The sequence below is a fragment of the Leptidea sinapis genome, chromosome 34 (genome assembly GCF_905404315.1).
Source record: "Leptidea sinapis chromosome 34, ilLepSina1.1, whole genome shotgun sequence".
NCBI lineage: Eukaryota > Metazoa > Arthropoda > Insecta > Lepidoptera > Pieridae > Leptidea > Leptidea sinapis.
In genome coordinates, this window is record NC_066298.1 from 821411 (window position 1) to 840057 (window position 18647).

General features: G+C 35.9%; 1 protein-coding gene across 2 annotated transcripts in view; it reads left to right on the forward strand.

Annotated features, from left to right (window-relative positions):
- Positions 1 to 5329: 5329 nt before the first annotated feature.
- LOC126974854 (ubiquitin-protein ligase E3B) overlaps positions 5330 to 18647 on the forward strand; it is a 38856-nt gene continuing 25538 nt past the window's right edge. Inside the window, exons 1-11 of one of the 2 annotated variants that reach the window (XM_050822522.1) lie at positions 5330 to 5746; positions 7044 to 7277; positions 8665 to 8917; positions 9965 to 10153; positions 10991 to 11182; positions 11477 to 11796; positions 12731 to 12855; positions 14190 to 14361; positions 14943 to 15061; positions 16319 to 16491; positions 18453 to 18533. In XM_050822522.1, coding sequence (XP_050678479.1) covers positions 5586 to 5746; positions 7044 to 7277; positions 8665 to 8917; positions 9965 to 10153; positions 10991 to 11182; positions 11477 to 11796; positions 12731 to 12855; positions 14190 to 14361; positions 14943 to 15061; positions 16319 to 16491; positions 18453 to 18533 — 2019 coding nt within the window. In that variant the 5' untranslated portion in view covers positions 5330 to 5585. Of the gene's footprint in view, positions 5747 to 7043; positions 7278 to 8664; positions 8918 to 9964; positions 10154 to 10990; positions 11183 to 11476; positions 11797 to 12730; positions 12864 to 14189; positions 14362 to 14942; positions 15062 to 16318; positions 16492 to 18452; positions 18534 to 18647 lie in introns of those variants that run through there. The other variant, XM_050822523.1, reaches the window with a different exon arrangement.

Below are 18647 nucleotides of genomic sequence, written 5' to 3' on the forward strand. Positions count from 1 at the left end.
AAACCTTTTTTTCAATTATATATATGAGGGGGCACACAGGCAAGAGGCTCGAGGGATGGAGAGTGGTGAGGCAGCCGCCCGTGGACATCAGCAACAATATAATACAACTTACTATAATTTTGGAGAAAAAACCCATTTTGTAATTTTTACCGTTGAAATTTGACAGTTTGCTTCTTCTGTTCTGCTTGTATCTTCCTCATTTATGGAGATGATATATAATATACGAGCTTTCGACTACAACTTCTCGACCGCAGACAGTATATACATTGGAATTATGTGACTTATATATAACATTGCGTATTGAATGTATAGATTCACTACTAAATTTATCACACTATAAAATTACCTATGTATATAATAAGTATAGACAATTAAATTATTTATAAAAGAAGGGAAGTAAATTTAGGATTTATGGGCCTCTATCTTAATGTAATAAAAAAATGAAAATAAATACAACTTCGCTTAATTTAATAACCAGACGACGGTCGCTCCATTCCCAATCTGTTCAATCATTAAGTAAGTCATTTATATTTGAAATTCATAATATATTTCAATTAATTAAGTAGTTTTGAACATTTTCTAGGATCATGTTGTAAAATATATACAAATTAGACATAAGACCCCAAAAAAGACATAAAAACTCGACTTAACCGAATAGAAGATATGATAAGTAAGTTTAATTGTACCTGGTGTTAGCATCATTGTAATGAAAATTTCTAGAAAATTCACTTATATCTGCCTATGTACATACATAACAGTATCAATAATATATGGAGATTTGAAAGGCAATTAAATAGTTAATTGTATCTTAATTTTTTTTATCTAAATGATTCTTTTGGTCTTAGGGCCTAGGATATAAAAAGCGTGAATAGCTCTTCTGCAGCACAAAGATGGTTTAAATATTGGCTGCATTGCCCTATACCATTATACCATAGCATGGACAAAATAATATGAAAATAACTACAGTAAACTAGTCGCGCCGTATCTACGTCGGTTAATTCTTCTAATCTTAGTATACGCTTGTGCCGTAGAAGTAAGTCTATTAGCCGGCCCTTCAAAATGGGGATCCCATAGTTGTTTAGAATCAAGAGTAATGCCAATAAATATATTAGATTCTACCGGTTTTATATTTAATAAAAGACTCGCATGTACATTTTTGAAACTGGCACAGTAAAATTTATAGGCACATACTATTTGTTTTCTTTGTATATAACATTAGGTTAATAGCGCTAACGGCCGTTCCCAATATTCAGTCTATCTCCGGTTGTGGCCTACTTGAGATAAAAATTGTAATTATCGTTGACTTTTCTGTCCCAATAAACTTATCGACGGTCTGTACACGCTGTCTGTCAATCGGAGGACGTATTATTATCGTATCTTGTATCGCTTACCAGCGATAAAAGTTTGAATGGAAATTGCAATTCACACGTCCCAATATAAGGCGATAAGAATGACATATCGGGTATATTGGAAGAGCTTCAGATTATTGACAGCTAACTACTGACAGTAGAAGGTAGACATTTATCTCTATCTGTAGATATTATATTGGGAACGGCCGTAAGCCAGTACCTACACGGTGTCAGATAGAACATTGATTATTCCGTCATACATCACTTCGCTTCTACGTGAGTAAAGTGTCATCCGCTTGTTAGCGACCGTAGGTATTGTTATACCTACTACCTAAAATGTATTTTTTCTATAAGGTTAAGAAGATCTTTAAAGAAAAGGAATGGTCAAGATTAAATCCTTGTGGGATACTAAGAGGTATCCCAGGAGATCTCCTGCCATTCACATCGACCTTCTGAATTACATTGCTTAAATATGAAATCAGAAGATCGAGCGCAGTTACTTTTATGTCATAGTGACATAGCATCTTGACCAGAGTTGAATGTTGAACACAATCAAAAGCCTTAGATAAATCACAGAAGATACCAAATACCGAATGGGAGGAATCTCCCAGGCATCAAAAATATTCTTGATTAGCTCAACACCTGCATCCGTAGTTGAACTCAATTCTTGAAAAAGTCAAAGAAGAAAGGTTTGCAGACAGACACCAAAATAAATTCTTTAGACACGCTGAGCCCCTTATGTTGTAGCTATTGAATGAAACTGACTTGTCTCGCTTGGATATGTAACGCTCGTTCTTGTGAAGTTGGCTCAACATACAGCAACTTTTTTTTGGTAATAATGTAATATTTAATGCAAATAAGAATTCCTACGAAACTAAAAGCTATATTCTAAAAGTAGCCTTATCATAATAATCTGCTAAGACTTTTAGAAAAACTTCCACTTGCGTGGTTTGTAAGAGCCTTCTGCCCTTTTGCCCTGTACTTTCCCCGGGGCGTAATAAGAATAGGGGAGTCCCAGGCCCATGGGTGTCTTAAGAGGCGACTAAGGGCTTTTTAGAAGTGGCAGAGTCACGCTGCCGTTCTTTTGACGTCAGCACAATCAGTCCAGACTCGTCCGGGTTAATTACCACACTCGCAAAGAATACCGGCGTGAAGTGGCGGCCTAGGGCCGCTATGTTTCGCATAGGTTAGTGTCGAGGACCGGTGGCCATTCCCATTGACGACGTGCTTGTACAGATCTCCTCCGCTGAAATCGTAGGCTTGGATCACGTACCACAGACTACGCAGGGCAATCTGTGCATAATTTTGCATTGGCGTATGGTCTGTCCCAATTGGTTGAGTCGTCAAAGCGGCTCCCGCATGTAGATAGCCACATGCCGTCCTTATTAGATCTTCTGCTGACTACACATCCCGATGGTTACCAGGTCTTTGTCGACGCCCCTCTCGGAACGTCCGACCATTGCCTGGTCAGGAGTGTAGTGCATATCCGACGCCAACGTCGCAAACCACCAGCGACCCACCGCGTTTGGCACTACAAGTTAGCAGATTGGGATAGGATGCCTTCCTTTTTTGCATCCTACCCTTGGGGCAGGGTTTGTTTCCCTTCGGATGATCCTAGTGCCTGCGCCGTTGCAGTAGCCGATGTGATACAGGGCATGGATATTTTTATACCAAGCTCTGTAGTACTGAACGGTGGCAGATCACAGCCCTGGTTCGATGCGTCAGCATCTGACTTCAAAAAACAGGCGTATCGAACTTGGGTTGCGGCGCTGGCCACAAAGGATCCGAACTGCAATGTTCTTAAGAGGAAATATAACCGTGCCTCGCAAGTTCTGGTCGTTGTCGAAAGCTGCTCTAGGTAACTTCAACCAGCCGTCCATGCCACCGTTGCACATGAGGAATGACCCCTGGCCCATACGGCAATAGAGAAAGCCGATCTCCTGTGCGCTCTTTTCGCCTCCAACTCGACTCTTGACGACAACGGAAAAACACCGCTGACCATCCCGCGCTGTCAGAGCTCTATGCCTGAAGTACTGTTCAGACAGAAAGTGTTAGGCGAGCACGGTTTTCGTTGGACGTCAGGAAGTCGAGCGGGCCGAATGGCATTTCTCCAATCGTGCTTAGAACGTGTGCCCCTGAGTTGAAGCCGGTGCTAACGCGTTTATTCCGGCACTCTTATTCCAAAGGCGTAGTCCCTGACTCATGGAAGTTAGGGACCTGTGCTATGTATGTACCTGTAGCTATGGGGATCTTAGTGGACAAAGGCAAAAAAACCCCATATTCTCCCCATATAGCTCTTCAACAACACTTCCCTTAAAGCCTCGCTTAGCATCGGAATACTGGGTCCCGAAATCTCGAGCGATTCCCAATTTCATGGTCATCTGGAGGGCAAAGCCTAATTGGCTTCGAAGAAACTGGGCGTCATTAATAGATCACGGCAATTCTTCAAGCCTTAGTAATTAATTAATCCTTCAACATTCTAGCGCTCTACAAAGCGCAGGTCCGGCCACACATGGAGTATTGCTGTCATCTCTGGCGCACCCCAGTATCAGCTTGATCCATTTGACCGCGTGCAACGTAGAGCAGCTCGAATTGTCGGGGTGCTCACCCAGTGTTCTGTGAACGGCTGCATCACTTGGCGTTGCGTAAAGATGTCGCTTTATTGTGTGTCTTCTACTGCATTTATCACGTGGAGTATTCCGAAGAGCTGTTTAACCTGATTCCTGCCGCCGAATTTCACCTTCGCACGACACGCGACAAGTTAGGATATCATCCCTACCATCTGGATGTGTGGCGGTCGACCACAGTGCGGTTTTCAAGGAGCTTTCTTCCACGTACTACAAAGCTGTGGAATGAACTTCCTTTTGCGGTGTTTCCGGGACGATACGACATGGGTACCTTCAAAAAAAGCGCGTACACCTTCCTTAAAGGCCGGCAACGCTCCTGTGATTCCTCTGGTGTTGCAAGAGATTGTGGGCGGCAGTGATCACTTAACAACAGGTGACCCATACGCTCGTTTGGCCTCCTATTCATAAAAAAATAAAACCTTCGTATGAAATACATAACAAACCTTGTTTATTTTCACAAAATTTGGCAGTGATATGCTTAACCCACTTTAAATCAGAAGCCATAAACAAGCTATAAGTCATTTTGGAGGTTTACTGACCTTGCAATATTTCTCGTAAGTTTAATCGCTTTCGAAACTTCAAGTGATTACCGAGTCCTCAGTCATAATTTTGAGTTATAAATAGAGAGAGACACTCCTTCAAGACGGTCCACATAATAACCCTCCATAACGCGCAGTTATGGCCAGATATGGACTGCTGCTCCCATCTCTGGTCTGGTGCTCCCAAATATCAGCTTGTGGATTTCGACCAATTGTGCAACGCAGAGCTGACTGAATAGTGGGGGATCAAGTACTCCATGGACGCCGCAATTATATGGCGCTATGTCTACGCATAGCTCTGTCGCTTCGTAGTGTATCTTCTACCGTATTTATCATGGAGAGTGTTCCGCCGAGCTGTTTGACCCACTCAGGATGTGTGATACTAAAAATAAATAAATTATATGTAGGTATTTCACTTTTTAAGCCTCAGTCAATTTATACATGACAATTGACATACTTTGTAATGTCATCAAATGGAATGGAAGAGAGTTCTAACCTACAACAAGATTTTTTTCCCACAAACATAACAAGGGTTTTTATCATAATCAAATCATTAAAATATAGTTATTGTTTTGTGTTTTGGTTTAAGCTGATGGTCTTGTTACCAATGCCATAAATAAATAAAACTAAACTAACTTTAATATAATCTTAGAATTGTGTCAATATTTCTACGTTTGTAACGTCAGCTTGATTGACGTAATTAAACATTATTAGTAATCAATGTCAATACAACTGTCAGGAGCAATACGACAACTAAAGTCGACAGCCGCAAATAAAATGTCAAACTCAAAATTCAAATGCCAAGTGCTTAGACTTTAGAGCTTAGGTACAAAATTTTAATTTTTCAGTTTTTGTAATAATTTGGAATTTGAACGTACCATCTGCTTTTTTAATAAAAGTGCAATAATTGGAATATGTAACATGGCTTAGTTAGAGTATTCATGTATTATAAAACTAATCAATAATGAAGAAAAATACAAGAGATAAATAATAATAGTGCTGTCTGGAATTTCCCATAATAATATCCGATTAACAACAAATAAAGCTACACAGCCGTGTATGTATTCAAAATGTTTTCGAAAAATTTAACTACTAAAGACTCATTTCTCGAGCAAATGAAGGCTGCAAGAGAAGAACGCGCCTTAGAAAAGAAGCGCGAAGAATCCGCTATAAAAATACAATCTATTGTTCGCGGATGGCTAGCAAGACAAAGATTTATAAGTCTGATCTTGTAAGTAATCCTTAATCTAATTAAAGTATCCATATACGTTCAAGTTAAGCTAAAAAATAGATTAGATGCACAAAATACATCTGGTACATATACCAAATATTCATCATAATTCTCATCATCAGATCCATCTAGCACTTTCACTAATCACTTCATTGAAATAATATTTAATTATGGATAAAATAGTCTTCTTGTCTTTTTTATATGTGAAAAGTTTATAAACTTATTAAACTTTAATTACTACCAATATCTTGGTAGTTATCTTGTATCACCATTTACAACAGTCCTGGCATAATTCCTAGCTGCCTTCTTTTATCTGAATCAAACCTTTCATGAAAGCTTCCTTATTGTTGTTACTTTTTCCCTTTGTATTGAATGTACAAGTATGTTAATCTTTTTTATATTTTCATCCATATTCACTCTTAAATTTGTAACTCACTGCCTTCATAAGAAAGTCAAGTACATTTAATTATGGACTACATAATGTTGAGAGAGATCTCTGGTCTTATGGTTGTTTGCTAAAGCACCTTTAACCTTCTGAAATCTGTAGACACTAGAATATTCAGATACACCAAAACCAAAAGTGCCATATGGCACTACTCCCTCCCTCACCAATTCTGTCCCTTTTTTTTTATTAGATGGTTTATTTTCCATGTTCTTATAGCTTGTTTCATTTTCAAAATAGCTTTCTGATACATTCACAAACTCAAACCATCCTTATTATAAGTGATCTATTGCTAAATCCTAATATCCTTACAAGATTATAAATGTGAAAGTTTGTATGTCTGGATGTATGTTTGAACTTCTTTAACACAAAAACTACTGAATGGATTTTGATGAAACTTTACAATAATATAGCTACCTGGTGTGTACCTATAGCTTCACACCAGAATAACACATAGGCTATTATTTATAAAACACAAATTACACTTTAAATGGCAAAACAACATTGATATCAGGCATACCTCGCGATCCGAGTTTCCTGGAACAAAAAGAACTATTAATTCAGGACAGGCCTGTTTCGCAACCAATGTGATCCTCAGTCTTATTTTATTATTGAGTAACATAATTTGCAATTTTTAGAACCCAAGCTTGAGCTTTTAACTGATGATATATGTTTGAAATCAGAATACCATAACTCATAATTGATATTGTTAATCTCAAATTAATGAGGTTAAAGATCAAATCAATTTCATATCAGTATATCTTCTTGCAAACATACTTATAGTAATTACTATAGAACTGTGCCATATTTATAATATTGTGAATATTGAAATGTTTTTTTTTTTTTAATTTTTAGAGAAGAATTTGATAATTTATTACCAGACACCAACCATGGATCTCAAGATGAAGGGCAATCAGAATTTGTTCAAGCACTGGATGTTTACAAAGTAGCATGTAGATTATTTTTAGTATTTAAACAGAAAAGAGATAGCAAAAGATTTGAGAGACTATGTAAATATATTGTGCATAGTCTCCATTCTGAATCAGTGAAGATCTCATATGTAGGAGTTTTCTTGAACAAGGATTACAGGTATTTTGATTTCCGTATATTCTGTTAGATATTTGGTCTACAATGTGTGGTATTTCCCAATTAAATGTATTATTTTCTAGGGGATGTGATTAACTTAACAATTTTTTACTAATCAGAAAAAGTGACAATACAAGGTTTTTGTTCACTTAAAGGAAAGTGAAAAACCCTGCCCATTAGAATGCAATGCCTCTCAGGATTCTTGATTGAACCCAAATTCTGATCACATTGAGATCATCTGTCCAGTAATTTCACTAGCTACGGCAACCTTCAAGCTGCAACACAAAATGTTTGCAAATTAGTGCTTTATAGCATAAAAAGGCATCCTATGGGAGAATTTCTACCACACAAAAAAAATTTTGAGCCATTTGGATAAATGAAGAAAAAAAAATTAAAAAAAAAAAAAAAAAAAAAGTTACCAAAATTTAATGATGTGGTACATAAACCAGTGACCCTTCAGGATCCCTCCAAACACTCTTACCAACTCAGCCAACAATTCAAATAATACATCTATCATAAATTTAGGTATGAATTATGTTCGAACTAGGCGTTGAAGTTTCAAGTCCCACATCATTCATAATTTTTGTTTACAAATTTAATTTGTATTATTAATCGCAGAAGTAAGGGATATTATATACTCGTAAATAACAAATCGTTTTATTAAAGAACATACAGTTTTATACTCATTATTAACTCTTAGACTGATAACTGTAGTAACCAAATTCAATATTAAGTACTTACAAAAAAAATGTATTACATATTTTACAAAAATTTACATAGTGTTATGTTTAAAAATATTACATACATATGATATAAAATGGATTTCTATTAATAAATGCCTTGAATTGTTGTTTTAAATAATAATAATTGAGCATATGACATGAGCATATTTGCCCTTTTTCCCCCTCTTATATAAAATATAAATAAAATTCAAGACAAGTTCAGAACACAAAATTAAATTCAAAAAGCATGAAACAGAAAAAACTGTATTGTACAATGTGTAATGTGTTCTTGTTAACATTAATTTGTATGGGGGTGCGTAGTTTTTATCATGTACTATTATGTAGGAACCTTTAATGATAAGTGATTACTAAATTGGAATTCATTGGTGGATTTGATAATGTCTAAATGAAAGAACCAAACAATAAAATACGCCTCTATTTATACAAGTAAGGATAAATCTCAAAAGTTCCCTAACAGTCAAGTTAGTAATGAGAAATGCCTGTCAAGGTAGAGATTACTTTACACCGGTAGGTACCTATTGAATTCTATAACTCTCATGAGCATTCTATGCTCTACGCGACCTTCGTTAGAAAAATAATTGCAATTTCATAAACTGAAACTAAGCAGATCAGATTTGACTGATACTAAATTAGTTATGTTGTTGCAGCCTTCGATGGATAGCCCATATAAAAGATCTCTTATTCAAATGTTGCCAGTACCTTGAGCAGCTGAAGCCGGAGTATCCTGCTGACATGCAGAGCATATTGATTCACTTGCATACATTATTGGAATTCACAGCAACTAACACCTGGGCTATAACTAGATTAAAGAACTTTGATAAGCTAAGAGGAGGCTTGACTCAGCTGTGTGCTAATGTTATGGGATCTCTATTTCATCGGGGATACTATTTGACATTGAAGGTATGTATTTAAAATATTTGGCCATATTGGATATGATGAAAAGTGTACCCATCCAAGACACATAGCACATGGAAGCCCTTTCCATTGTTTAGTTGTAGGTATTTGTAAGAGAGTTCCTTGAAAACTGTGCTAGAGGAACACTAGACATCCAGATGGTGGGGATGATTCCTTTTTTTTATATATATAAGAGAGGGCAAATGGGCAATAGGCTCACATGATGGGATGTGATAAAGCAACCGCCCATGGACATCCGTAATCACCAGGGGTCAAGAGGTACATTATCAACCTTTAATTGGCAGTAAGTTTGTAAGTTTGAGAAAACTACACCCGATAATTGATTCCACAAAGTGCCTGTGTGACGTAAGAATTCAGTGCTACATGTCCCGTTATAGAATGCCAGACGTCAACAGGGTGGAATTATACACTACTTGTGATACGAATGTTAATCCGATTTTGATCAAATCATTTTATATCTGTTCTAATTCTGAATGCCATACAAATTTGTTTTTATTTTTTTTCATCTATTAATTAATTATAGTGGGAAGCATAAAGTATGTTATGTTACTGTAAATGCCCATATATTGGTTGATGTTAGGTGTTAGTTACTAGTTAAAAGTAAGTATTTACCGACATGAGTTAATAAATGCAAGTATTTAGAAGAAAAATATTGAACACTCTTTTACTCGAAAATCTTAAAATTTGCCATACTTGGTGCTTTACATTAATATATCTTATATATAAAATTCTCGTGTCCCAATGTTCGTTCCCGTACTTCTCCGAAACGCCTTGACAGATTCTCATGAAATTTTGTGAGCATATTGAGTAGGTCTGAGAATCGGCCAACATCTTTTTTTTTGAATTTTTTTTTTAAATTTGTTTGATTATGAGTCAGCATTAAAAAATACATACAACTTCAAATTTTCACCCATCTACTATCAACAGTTACTTTTGTATCGCGATTTTAATATCGGCAATACAACGTTTGCTGGGTCAGCTAGTATTTACTATATATTTCATTGTTTGATATACATTATTATTGTTTTGCAGTCTCTACTTCTCAGGGGGCTATGTCGAGAGAAGGTTAATCTAAAGAACATATCACTGTCAGCAGTCATAGCACTTGCTCTTCGGCCTCTAATATCAGCTCAGTTTTCTGAGAAGCTGCTTACTATGTTCATTATACAGATACTGTCGGTGCCTACATTGGTTTATCAAATGAACCAGATATCCCCAGAGGTAATAACGATTTTCTTGTTCCTTTTTGTTATGAAAATAATTGATGATACAAAATGTAACCAGGATAACCCTGAGAAATAATTATGAATTGTCTTATGTGCGTATTATCAATAAATTAATAAGTTAGCTATAGTTAAGACTCAGGATCATGCTGACGATCTTCATCGTTTCGAGTCTGTTTTGCCAAATAAATATAATTTGTGTGAAAGTCCACCTTCCACCTTCGCACGACACGCCACAAGTTAGGATATCATCCCCACCATCTGGATGTGTGGCGGTCCTCCACAGTGCGGTTTACAAGGAGCTTTCTTCCACGTACTACAAAGCTGTGGAATGAACTTCCTTGTGCGGTGTTTCCGGGACGATACGACATGGGTACCTTCTAAAAAAGCGCGTACACCTTCCTTAAAGGCCGGCAATGCTCCTGTGATTCCTCTGGTGTTGCAAGAGATTGTGGGCGGCGGTGATCACTTAACAACAGGTGACCCGCACGCTCGCTTGTCCTCCTATTCCACAAAAAAAAAAAGTCAGCACCACACTGCCTCCCGTCGCCCGCACATAAACCCGCAGACGGCCGTTTGTATGAATTAATTAATTAGAAGCAGTAACAAATTTAGAGTTGAAGACAGCTTCGTTTCAATAACTTTTAATACATAGTATTTTTCGTTATACAATTTTTTTTAAAATTCCCAATAAAATACCAGACCGTATTCTAGGACTCACTGAGCACAAATTCAAGTGATATATTTAAGCTGATCAGCGCCATATTATAAAGGTATTTATGGGCAGGGCATTATGATGAGCAGTAACATAAGACAAATGTAACATTAATTTCAGTCAATATCAACATTCCGTACTCACGCATTGTTTGACAAATGCGTAGAGTTTCTGAGTGCGGATCAAAATATGCGAATTGTGTTCAACACGCTGGAGGGCAACTATGCGCTGTGCTTGCTCGGGAACTTAGTGCAGCTGGCGTATATAGACCGTGACTACGCACAGACGGATACCTTCTACCCTACCTTTGTGGTATGTTTCTTCATTAGTCTTGTCTAGTCTTGCAAATGAAAAAAAAATATTTTGTTTTTTATTGGCACAGAATTTTGAATTTAATCCAATTATGTATAACAAAAAAAAATTGTATCCTTGTTATTCAGATTGAAATTGCAACCAACCAACCTTTATGTAATTGAATCGCATAAAAATATAGATAGAGTTGGTCGATATAATATAAAATTATTTTTGTTTAACACGAGATATAAATTAATTATTTTATGACGTTGCGGGTAGAATGAAAACATAATCGTACTTTATATTTTTCAGTTGGTGGTGACCAGATTCCTAGATAGTTGTCAACAGTATGTTGTCTGTAAGAAAGGAAACCTCAGCAATTGGCACCCAGTACTGGGTTGGTTTTCTCAAAGCTTCGATGCATACTTACCTCCGACTATGACAAACTTACGAGTCCAGCTCTCGCTTCTGTGGGGTGTTCCGCTTTTGAAGAGAATGTTAGGTGATCCGTTAAAGGAAATGTTGGATGCCGGTGTGTGCGACGATGCAGGACCCTCGCAGCCGTCGACTCCTGTACAAATAAACAATCCAGCTGCGTTTATATGGAGGGCTATAGAGTCTAGAACTAATAGGTATTCATTTTTATTCATTCAGATTCTAGACAACTATAATACTTTAAAATTGAAGAGTCTGATAGTTAAAATAGTATACAGCAATTGTTCCTGAAAATCTGTAGGTAGGAATCAGTTATAACTTATTATCTGTGGAACGAGTGTCCAGACTCACTCACTCTCATTCCAGAGTTTGGCGGGTCAACAGCTCCTGAGGAGGCCACGCGTATAGACTAAACACATATCATATTGGTTTCAGCAAAGCTATACTACGGCAAATGGTGTTGCAAAATGCCAAAATTGCCACTTAAACCCATTATTGTCTGCCACACATAAACTAAAATGTTTCGTAGATCCCTGGCCGACTTGTTTCTGGTGAGTCAGGAATAGCCATTTCGAAGTTCTTTGAGGGCGCCGGAACCGCATTCTGTTTCTCTACTCTGTTAGGTGTGATTGTTCCGTTTTTCTCGCAGACACTTTTTACATTTGGCCGAAGGTATAGGCAGCAGTAATTCCGGTCCATATGCTACAGTTTCGGATCCCCTTTTAACTAGTTCATCTGCTGCAACGCCCAGTGAGTTGCAGTATCCTTTGAGCCATGGCAGAGTTGTGTTCTTGTGGTCGATTGATTGAATTGTGATGGCTACTATTATAACTATTATTTATTTATTTTAATATATTATCTGTTTTGTATCTGATGGTCCTTAAAACACAAGATATTCCAACTGCAGCATTTTTCAGTGTCACTTAATTATATATAAGTGAAAATATTAAAATTTTTAGCTAACAAGCAAGTATTCTAAATAATATCTCGGGCTTACAATACTTTGCAAAATCATCATCCAGTATTTTCCCCTATGATTCATATAAATTTATATTTACGTATTTTTTTAAGTAAGTTTTTTTTTGTAAAATAGAGATAAATTAGTTCTTAGTGTGTTTGAAATTGTTTTAGAGCTAATTCAAGCAAAAGCTACCGGAAGTTGGGTTCTGCTGAGAGTACGAAAATAGCTCTGATTTGTGCAATGTACCACACTGCTCTACAGACTATGACACAAGTAAAACTGGATATATTAACAGGTAAATAATATTATCTTTGTTATTATATCTAGTTAGTATTCGCAAGATTTCACTAAATTCATTTCTATTCACCACAAGCAAATGGTGGAGAACTTGTCATTCTTAACTTCCATACCCGAAGGGTAACCGATTGGAACCTTATAAGGACTCCACTGTGTCCGTCCGTCTATCAGTCATAAGGCGCTTCATTGTGTGTCTAACGCATTTATCACGGGGACTGTTCCAAAAAGTATTTCGCCTCATTCCTGCCGCCGAATCCCACCTGTCGCACGACACGCCACAAATTAAAAAATCGGTTACAGTAACTATGGATTTGCTTGCTGTTTCTCCGTTAGAGTTATTCATATCTCTCGCACGCTTTTTTTGCCTATATGCTAGTATTGTAAGTCTATAGTAACAACAATTATTTTTTTATGATTATACTAAACAATTAGTGTGTAAGTCTGACTTACACTTGATAATTTGTTTTTCTTATTCTCTTTAATTCACACACTTCACACATACTGTCTAGTCCTAAATTATTATTATTATATTATATATATATATGTATGTAACTATATATAGTATACTATAATTATTAAGCCTGCGATTTGTGGCACACACTGACGTTATAAATTTGTAAAAAAAAAAAACAATTTTTTGTGTCTTTCAAAATTAATAGACTGTTTAAAATAGATAAAATAAATGTTTACTTTTTATGAGACAAACTTGTACGTAATTTTTTTGTAGCATAAAATATATTTGGCCTTGCTAACTGCATTATTAATGGGCTTGCATATATTACAAGCTTTGCTAGGTTGTAGTCAGGTAGAGTATATTAAAAAAAGCGGCCAAGTGCGAGTCGAACTCGCCCCTGAAGGGTTCCGTAGCAGCAAGTAAAATAATATAAAAGTTCTCGTAGTTTGTTGTAACGATTTATGGACGTATTAAAAACTACTTACTAGATCTTGTTCAAATCATTTTTTGGTGGATGTTTGCATGGTAATGTACATATATATATATTTTAGTTTTATCATTCTGTGATTTTAGAAGTTACAGGGACACACATTTTACCACTTTGGAAGTGTCTGTCGCGCAAACTATTCAGTTTAGATAAATATATATATATTACAAACCTAAAATAATTTTTGAAGACCTATCCATAGACCCCACATGTATGGGTTTGATATTATATTACTATTTTTCTTAATGCGGTTCACAGAATACATCAACTTACCAAGTTCCAACAGTAGTTCTTACAGACAGGCAGACTGATAGACATGACGAATCTATAAGGGTTCCGTTTTTTGCCATTTGTCTACGGAGCCCTAAACTACCTTCTTTTTAATCTCCAGGATTGTGCAATCAAGATGAAATCTTATACTCATTGTGGAGGTTCCTCTGTACTCTGGGGCCCAGCAGTGGTCTGAAGTCGTTCCTGGACCTCTTGGCTGTCAACACCAAGTCTTCTGCACCAGAGTTTCAAATGCTCATACTCTTCGCTGACTGTATGACACATTATGTCACGTAAGTAATTTATTTCAGCATTATTCTGTTATTTTTTTGAGATGTTTTATGAGGATTTTAATGTGGTAATAAATCAAAATTAAATCAGTTCGTTCATGTAGGTCAAGTAAATAACACTTACGAAAAAACTTTTTCTTTTACATTTACCACCACTTTGGTAAGGATGAGCTTTAATGAGAAGTGGCAAAAAACTCATTGCCACTCTTTTAAATCAACATTCACAGCTTCATCGTTTTACAAATCATTTCAATTACAATATATATAATGTGCCTTACACAAAAATTAAAAAAAAAAAAACAAAAGTAAATGTAAATTACTTAGTAAAAACACAAGAGTTATTTAGTACAGTAGATGCACCAATACACACACCATATCGAAAGTTATATTCATCATGTAGCATGAAGATTGAAAGTTTAGGGTACCGGGTTGGAAACCCATCCTCCACATTAAGTGATGTGCTGTAAAAGGTTAAAATATGACAAAGAACTTAGTGGATTATTCAAACATTTAGAATACTTTTTAATTAAATTTAGAATAATTTAAAAAATAAAGTTTCAAATATAATTTGAAAATCATTGCAGAATATTGGATGATATGGAAATGTACGAGAAACAAGAACCGTTCAAGTTATCAGACTTTGTTAACATGTCTGCCTTCCTCAACATGTTTATTTACAAATCAATTATAGGACAACTGTTTGGTGAGTAATTCTATATATGCTTCGTTTAGTGTTTCATAATATTGCTATGTGTCACCGGGTATAACATCAGTAAAATACACATATTGAATTTCCTGTTTGTTCTTGATGCTTCTAAAACATGAATGCCATTTTATTATTATTTTGTTATGCTTACTACTCGGTTATGTCGAGTTAGTAAGTCTTGTTAGGCGTTGGGTCTTATTGTATGGTGCATATAGTATGTATATGCTTTTACAACAGCATCACAGAAAATACGTTTGAGAGATAACATCATTATAATATAAATGACTTGTTTACTAAAAAAAATAGAGCCCCTGATTTTCTTCTCCGGGTTAAGGGATGTGTATTATGTTACGATTTTAAAATCCTGTTTGAACAAAATTTTTGTTTTTTTAATGAAAACAAGGGACGAGACGAGCAGGACGTTCAGCTGATGGTAATTGATAGCACCTGCCCATTACAGTGCAGGGCCGCTCAGGATTCTTAAAAACACCTTGAGACATAAGATAAGTCTCATTTGAATCATTCACATCAAAATATTTGAATAATCCCATTCTCGCGTTGACACATGGAAATAACAAATAACTTTATTTAATTTACACTTACTAGTTCGGATTTTTTATTTACTCCTTACTTGATTAAAATGTGAAGTGTTTTGCCAAAGAAGTATAACTTGACACACTTTTTAGTTTTATTATTACATATATGGCTGATTTGATGTGAACTATCGAATATAAAATTATATGCATATTCTCTATGGGTAAAGAGTTTTATGTATGTAATGTAGAGCCAAGGAGATTCATCTGTGTGTGTGTGAAAAAGTATGCGTCGAAATGCATTAAATTAGGGTGGCACCACAGTAACATCAGGGTAAATCTTAAAAGAACCGCCAACTTTAAAATAATACTAATCACTGTTGCTACATGTTTTCTCATAATAACTCTTTAAGGTTATATTTACTACATTATTTTGTACAACGTAAGTTGTTCAAAATTTTCACTATTTAACTTCTTTAGTCGACAATACTATTAATTTTTTTAAGTCGACATACTTCAATTGGTTAACAATTGCTACATCCATACTTCATAACATACCCCTGTGCCTACACGAGCGCCATTGTGGAATGTTTTTGAACTGTTATTTTCTACATAAGCTGGACAGTTTTTCAACTTTTCTTCCCATGAGAGATACTCCTTGCCTCTACCGACCACAGTTATATGGTATTGCGACATACCTCATGGATCATCATTATTGCAGATCTTAAGAACATCCAGAGCAATGAAGTGTTCCGGAGTGTACATACTCTGTTGCTCGTACTGTACCGACGTGACTGTCGCCGCGCCTACACGCCCGCGGGACACTGGCTCGTGAGGGACATCCGCGACTCACATTTCATGGCTGACCTCGAGAAGGGGAAGAAACCGCAGCAGGCTAGTCAATAATAAACAAACAAACAAAAATATTTTATTTCGTAGGTAAATTACATTAAACTTGAAATATGTAATTTTTTCATACAGCTCTTTTGGAAGGCAGATTTCCTTACGAGAAAAACGAGCATGAAACTCTAAGGTTGCTCATTTCAATACGGAATGGTATTACAGTTTATTATTTTCAATTTAATTTTACAAATCATTTTAACTATAATATATGCAAAGTAACAAATGCAAGATGCAACAAAATACAAAAACGTCAATTACTAAATGCCTTACACGATTAAGTGAAAAAAAGTAAATTAATAAGTAAAAACATAGTTATAGTTATTGAGGACATACTTAAAGTAAAATACAGTATATACATCAATCCATACATACCGTAAATAAAATAAAGGCATTATGCGAGCATTTTATTAGCTATATCAATAATCAGGGGCGTGCATTGGTTTTCTAGCAAGGTACGCACTGTGGATCTGTTCGTATATGTAGAGCTTTGGGAATAAGCAAAGATTGCTTACAACAGGGTTTTAATATCTAGTGTAAGGACAAATTTTATGACTGGGTGTTCAATAGAAGATTGGTAATAAAATATTGGAACCAAATGAAACTAAAGTAACTTTAACACTAGTATATTTATTTAGGTTGATATTGAGGTAGGCACTGCCTAAATGCCTATATGATATGCACGCCCCTGTCAATATTATAATAATATTATGTTAGTATAAGTAAAAGTAACTGCTTTAACACATCACGAATGCAGCGTGAATCGTGAGCGAAACGTATAGAGGGTGATTAATAAAATTTTGGTTTCGATTGATGATTTAAGAATAGAGTCCTTACTGTCGCTAGAGATTGAAGCTCACCAAGGAATAAGACTGCGTTATCCCAAAGGAGCATACTCTACTTTTTCATATTTTTTATTCAAAACATTATTCCAATTATTGAATTTAATTTAAGACAGGTTTCAATTTTTTTATTTTATTATTTTAGTGTTTCAAATACAAATTAATTCAGTCCCTATTTTTAGAGGCTTTGAATGTCTCTCGCTCGATCATTCATTCACTTGTCATTTTTATTTTGATTGACAATTGTAGTCTCCCTCAACCCCCCAATATTGGTCGATTCTACCTTGTACGAGAATGAGGTAGTATTGAAAAAAAAATCAAGTAAGGCGTACATTAAAAGACCATACCGGAATATATTAAAAGTGGCGACGTCAAGAGTGCCAAGAATTAAAACTAACATTACATATTGTAACTGTGATTGGTGAGGTCCGAAATGTCTGTCTTTCACCTTTTAAAATGTCTTCTAGGTGCGATTATATTATGTATGTATGTTACGCTCAAAGATCGACGGTCATTGTTGTGGCTAGAAACGAAACGCGTTGTAGTCGTATAACATAACGGAAATAATACCTACATTGGAGTGTAGTCTTTCTGATTGCCTCAATGAGTCCCAACACGAATTTCGTGACGTGAATGTTTTACAATGATTTCACAACAACTTAGATCATTTATACGTCTAGATAAACTGCGACCGCTGTGAAAACGTCGAAAAAATATTGAGGGTGACTGTTAACCTCTACTTTGAGCAATGCACGCACTTACACAAAGTGACATACAAATCGCGAGTGTAAGTCGTAGCTTGTCTCGCACACTAAAGTAATAAACCTGGCCAGTTTTCATCGGTTGCCTAGCAGCAAGAGGCTCTATCTAGACGTATAAATGATCTAAGGATAACAACGAGAATTTATATGTATAATATATTATTCAGATTTAAAAAGCTTCACCGGCAGCCCAATATATAATTGGCGGGGTGATCAACCATAGTGTTCCTATTTATCTTAATTCGTTGAAACCAATTCACTGTTCACTTTTCCAGTACGAGTAATACCTATTTTATATGCAGTATATTTCTATATGGAATGGCGTGATTTTGATTAAATGTAATGATTCCAGGTTTTGGTGCAAAAGACTCCACATATGATCGCTCACGGTGAACGAGTGAGATTGTTTCGAAGAGCTGTGGCTGATGAGAAGGTAATTTATATTTTATCACTACAGTTGTATTCTACATGGCCACCAGATAGGGTTTGGTTAAGGGGTGGTAACTTTCCTAACTTGCGTTGCGAGCCCATTAAGTCAAAGTCAAAA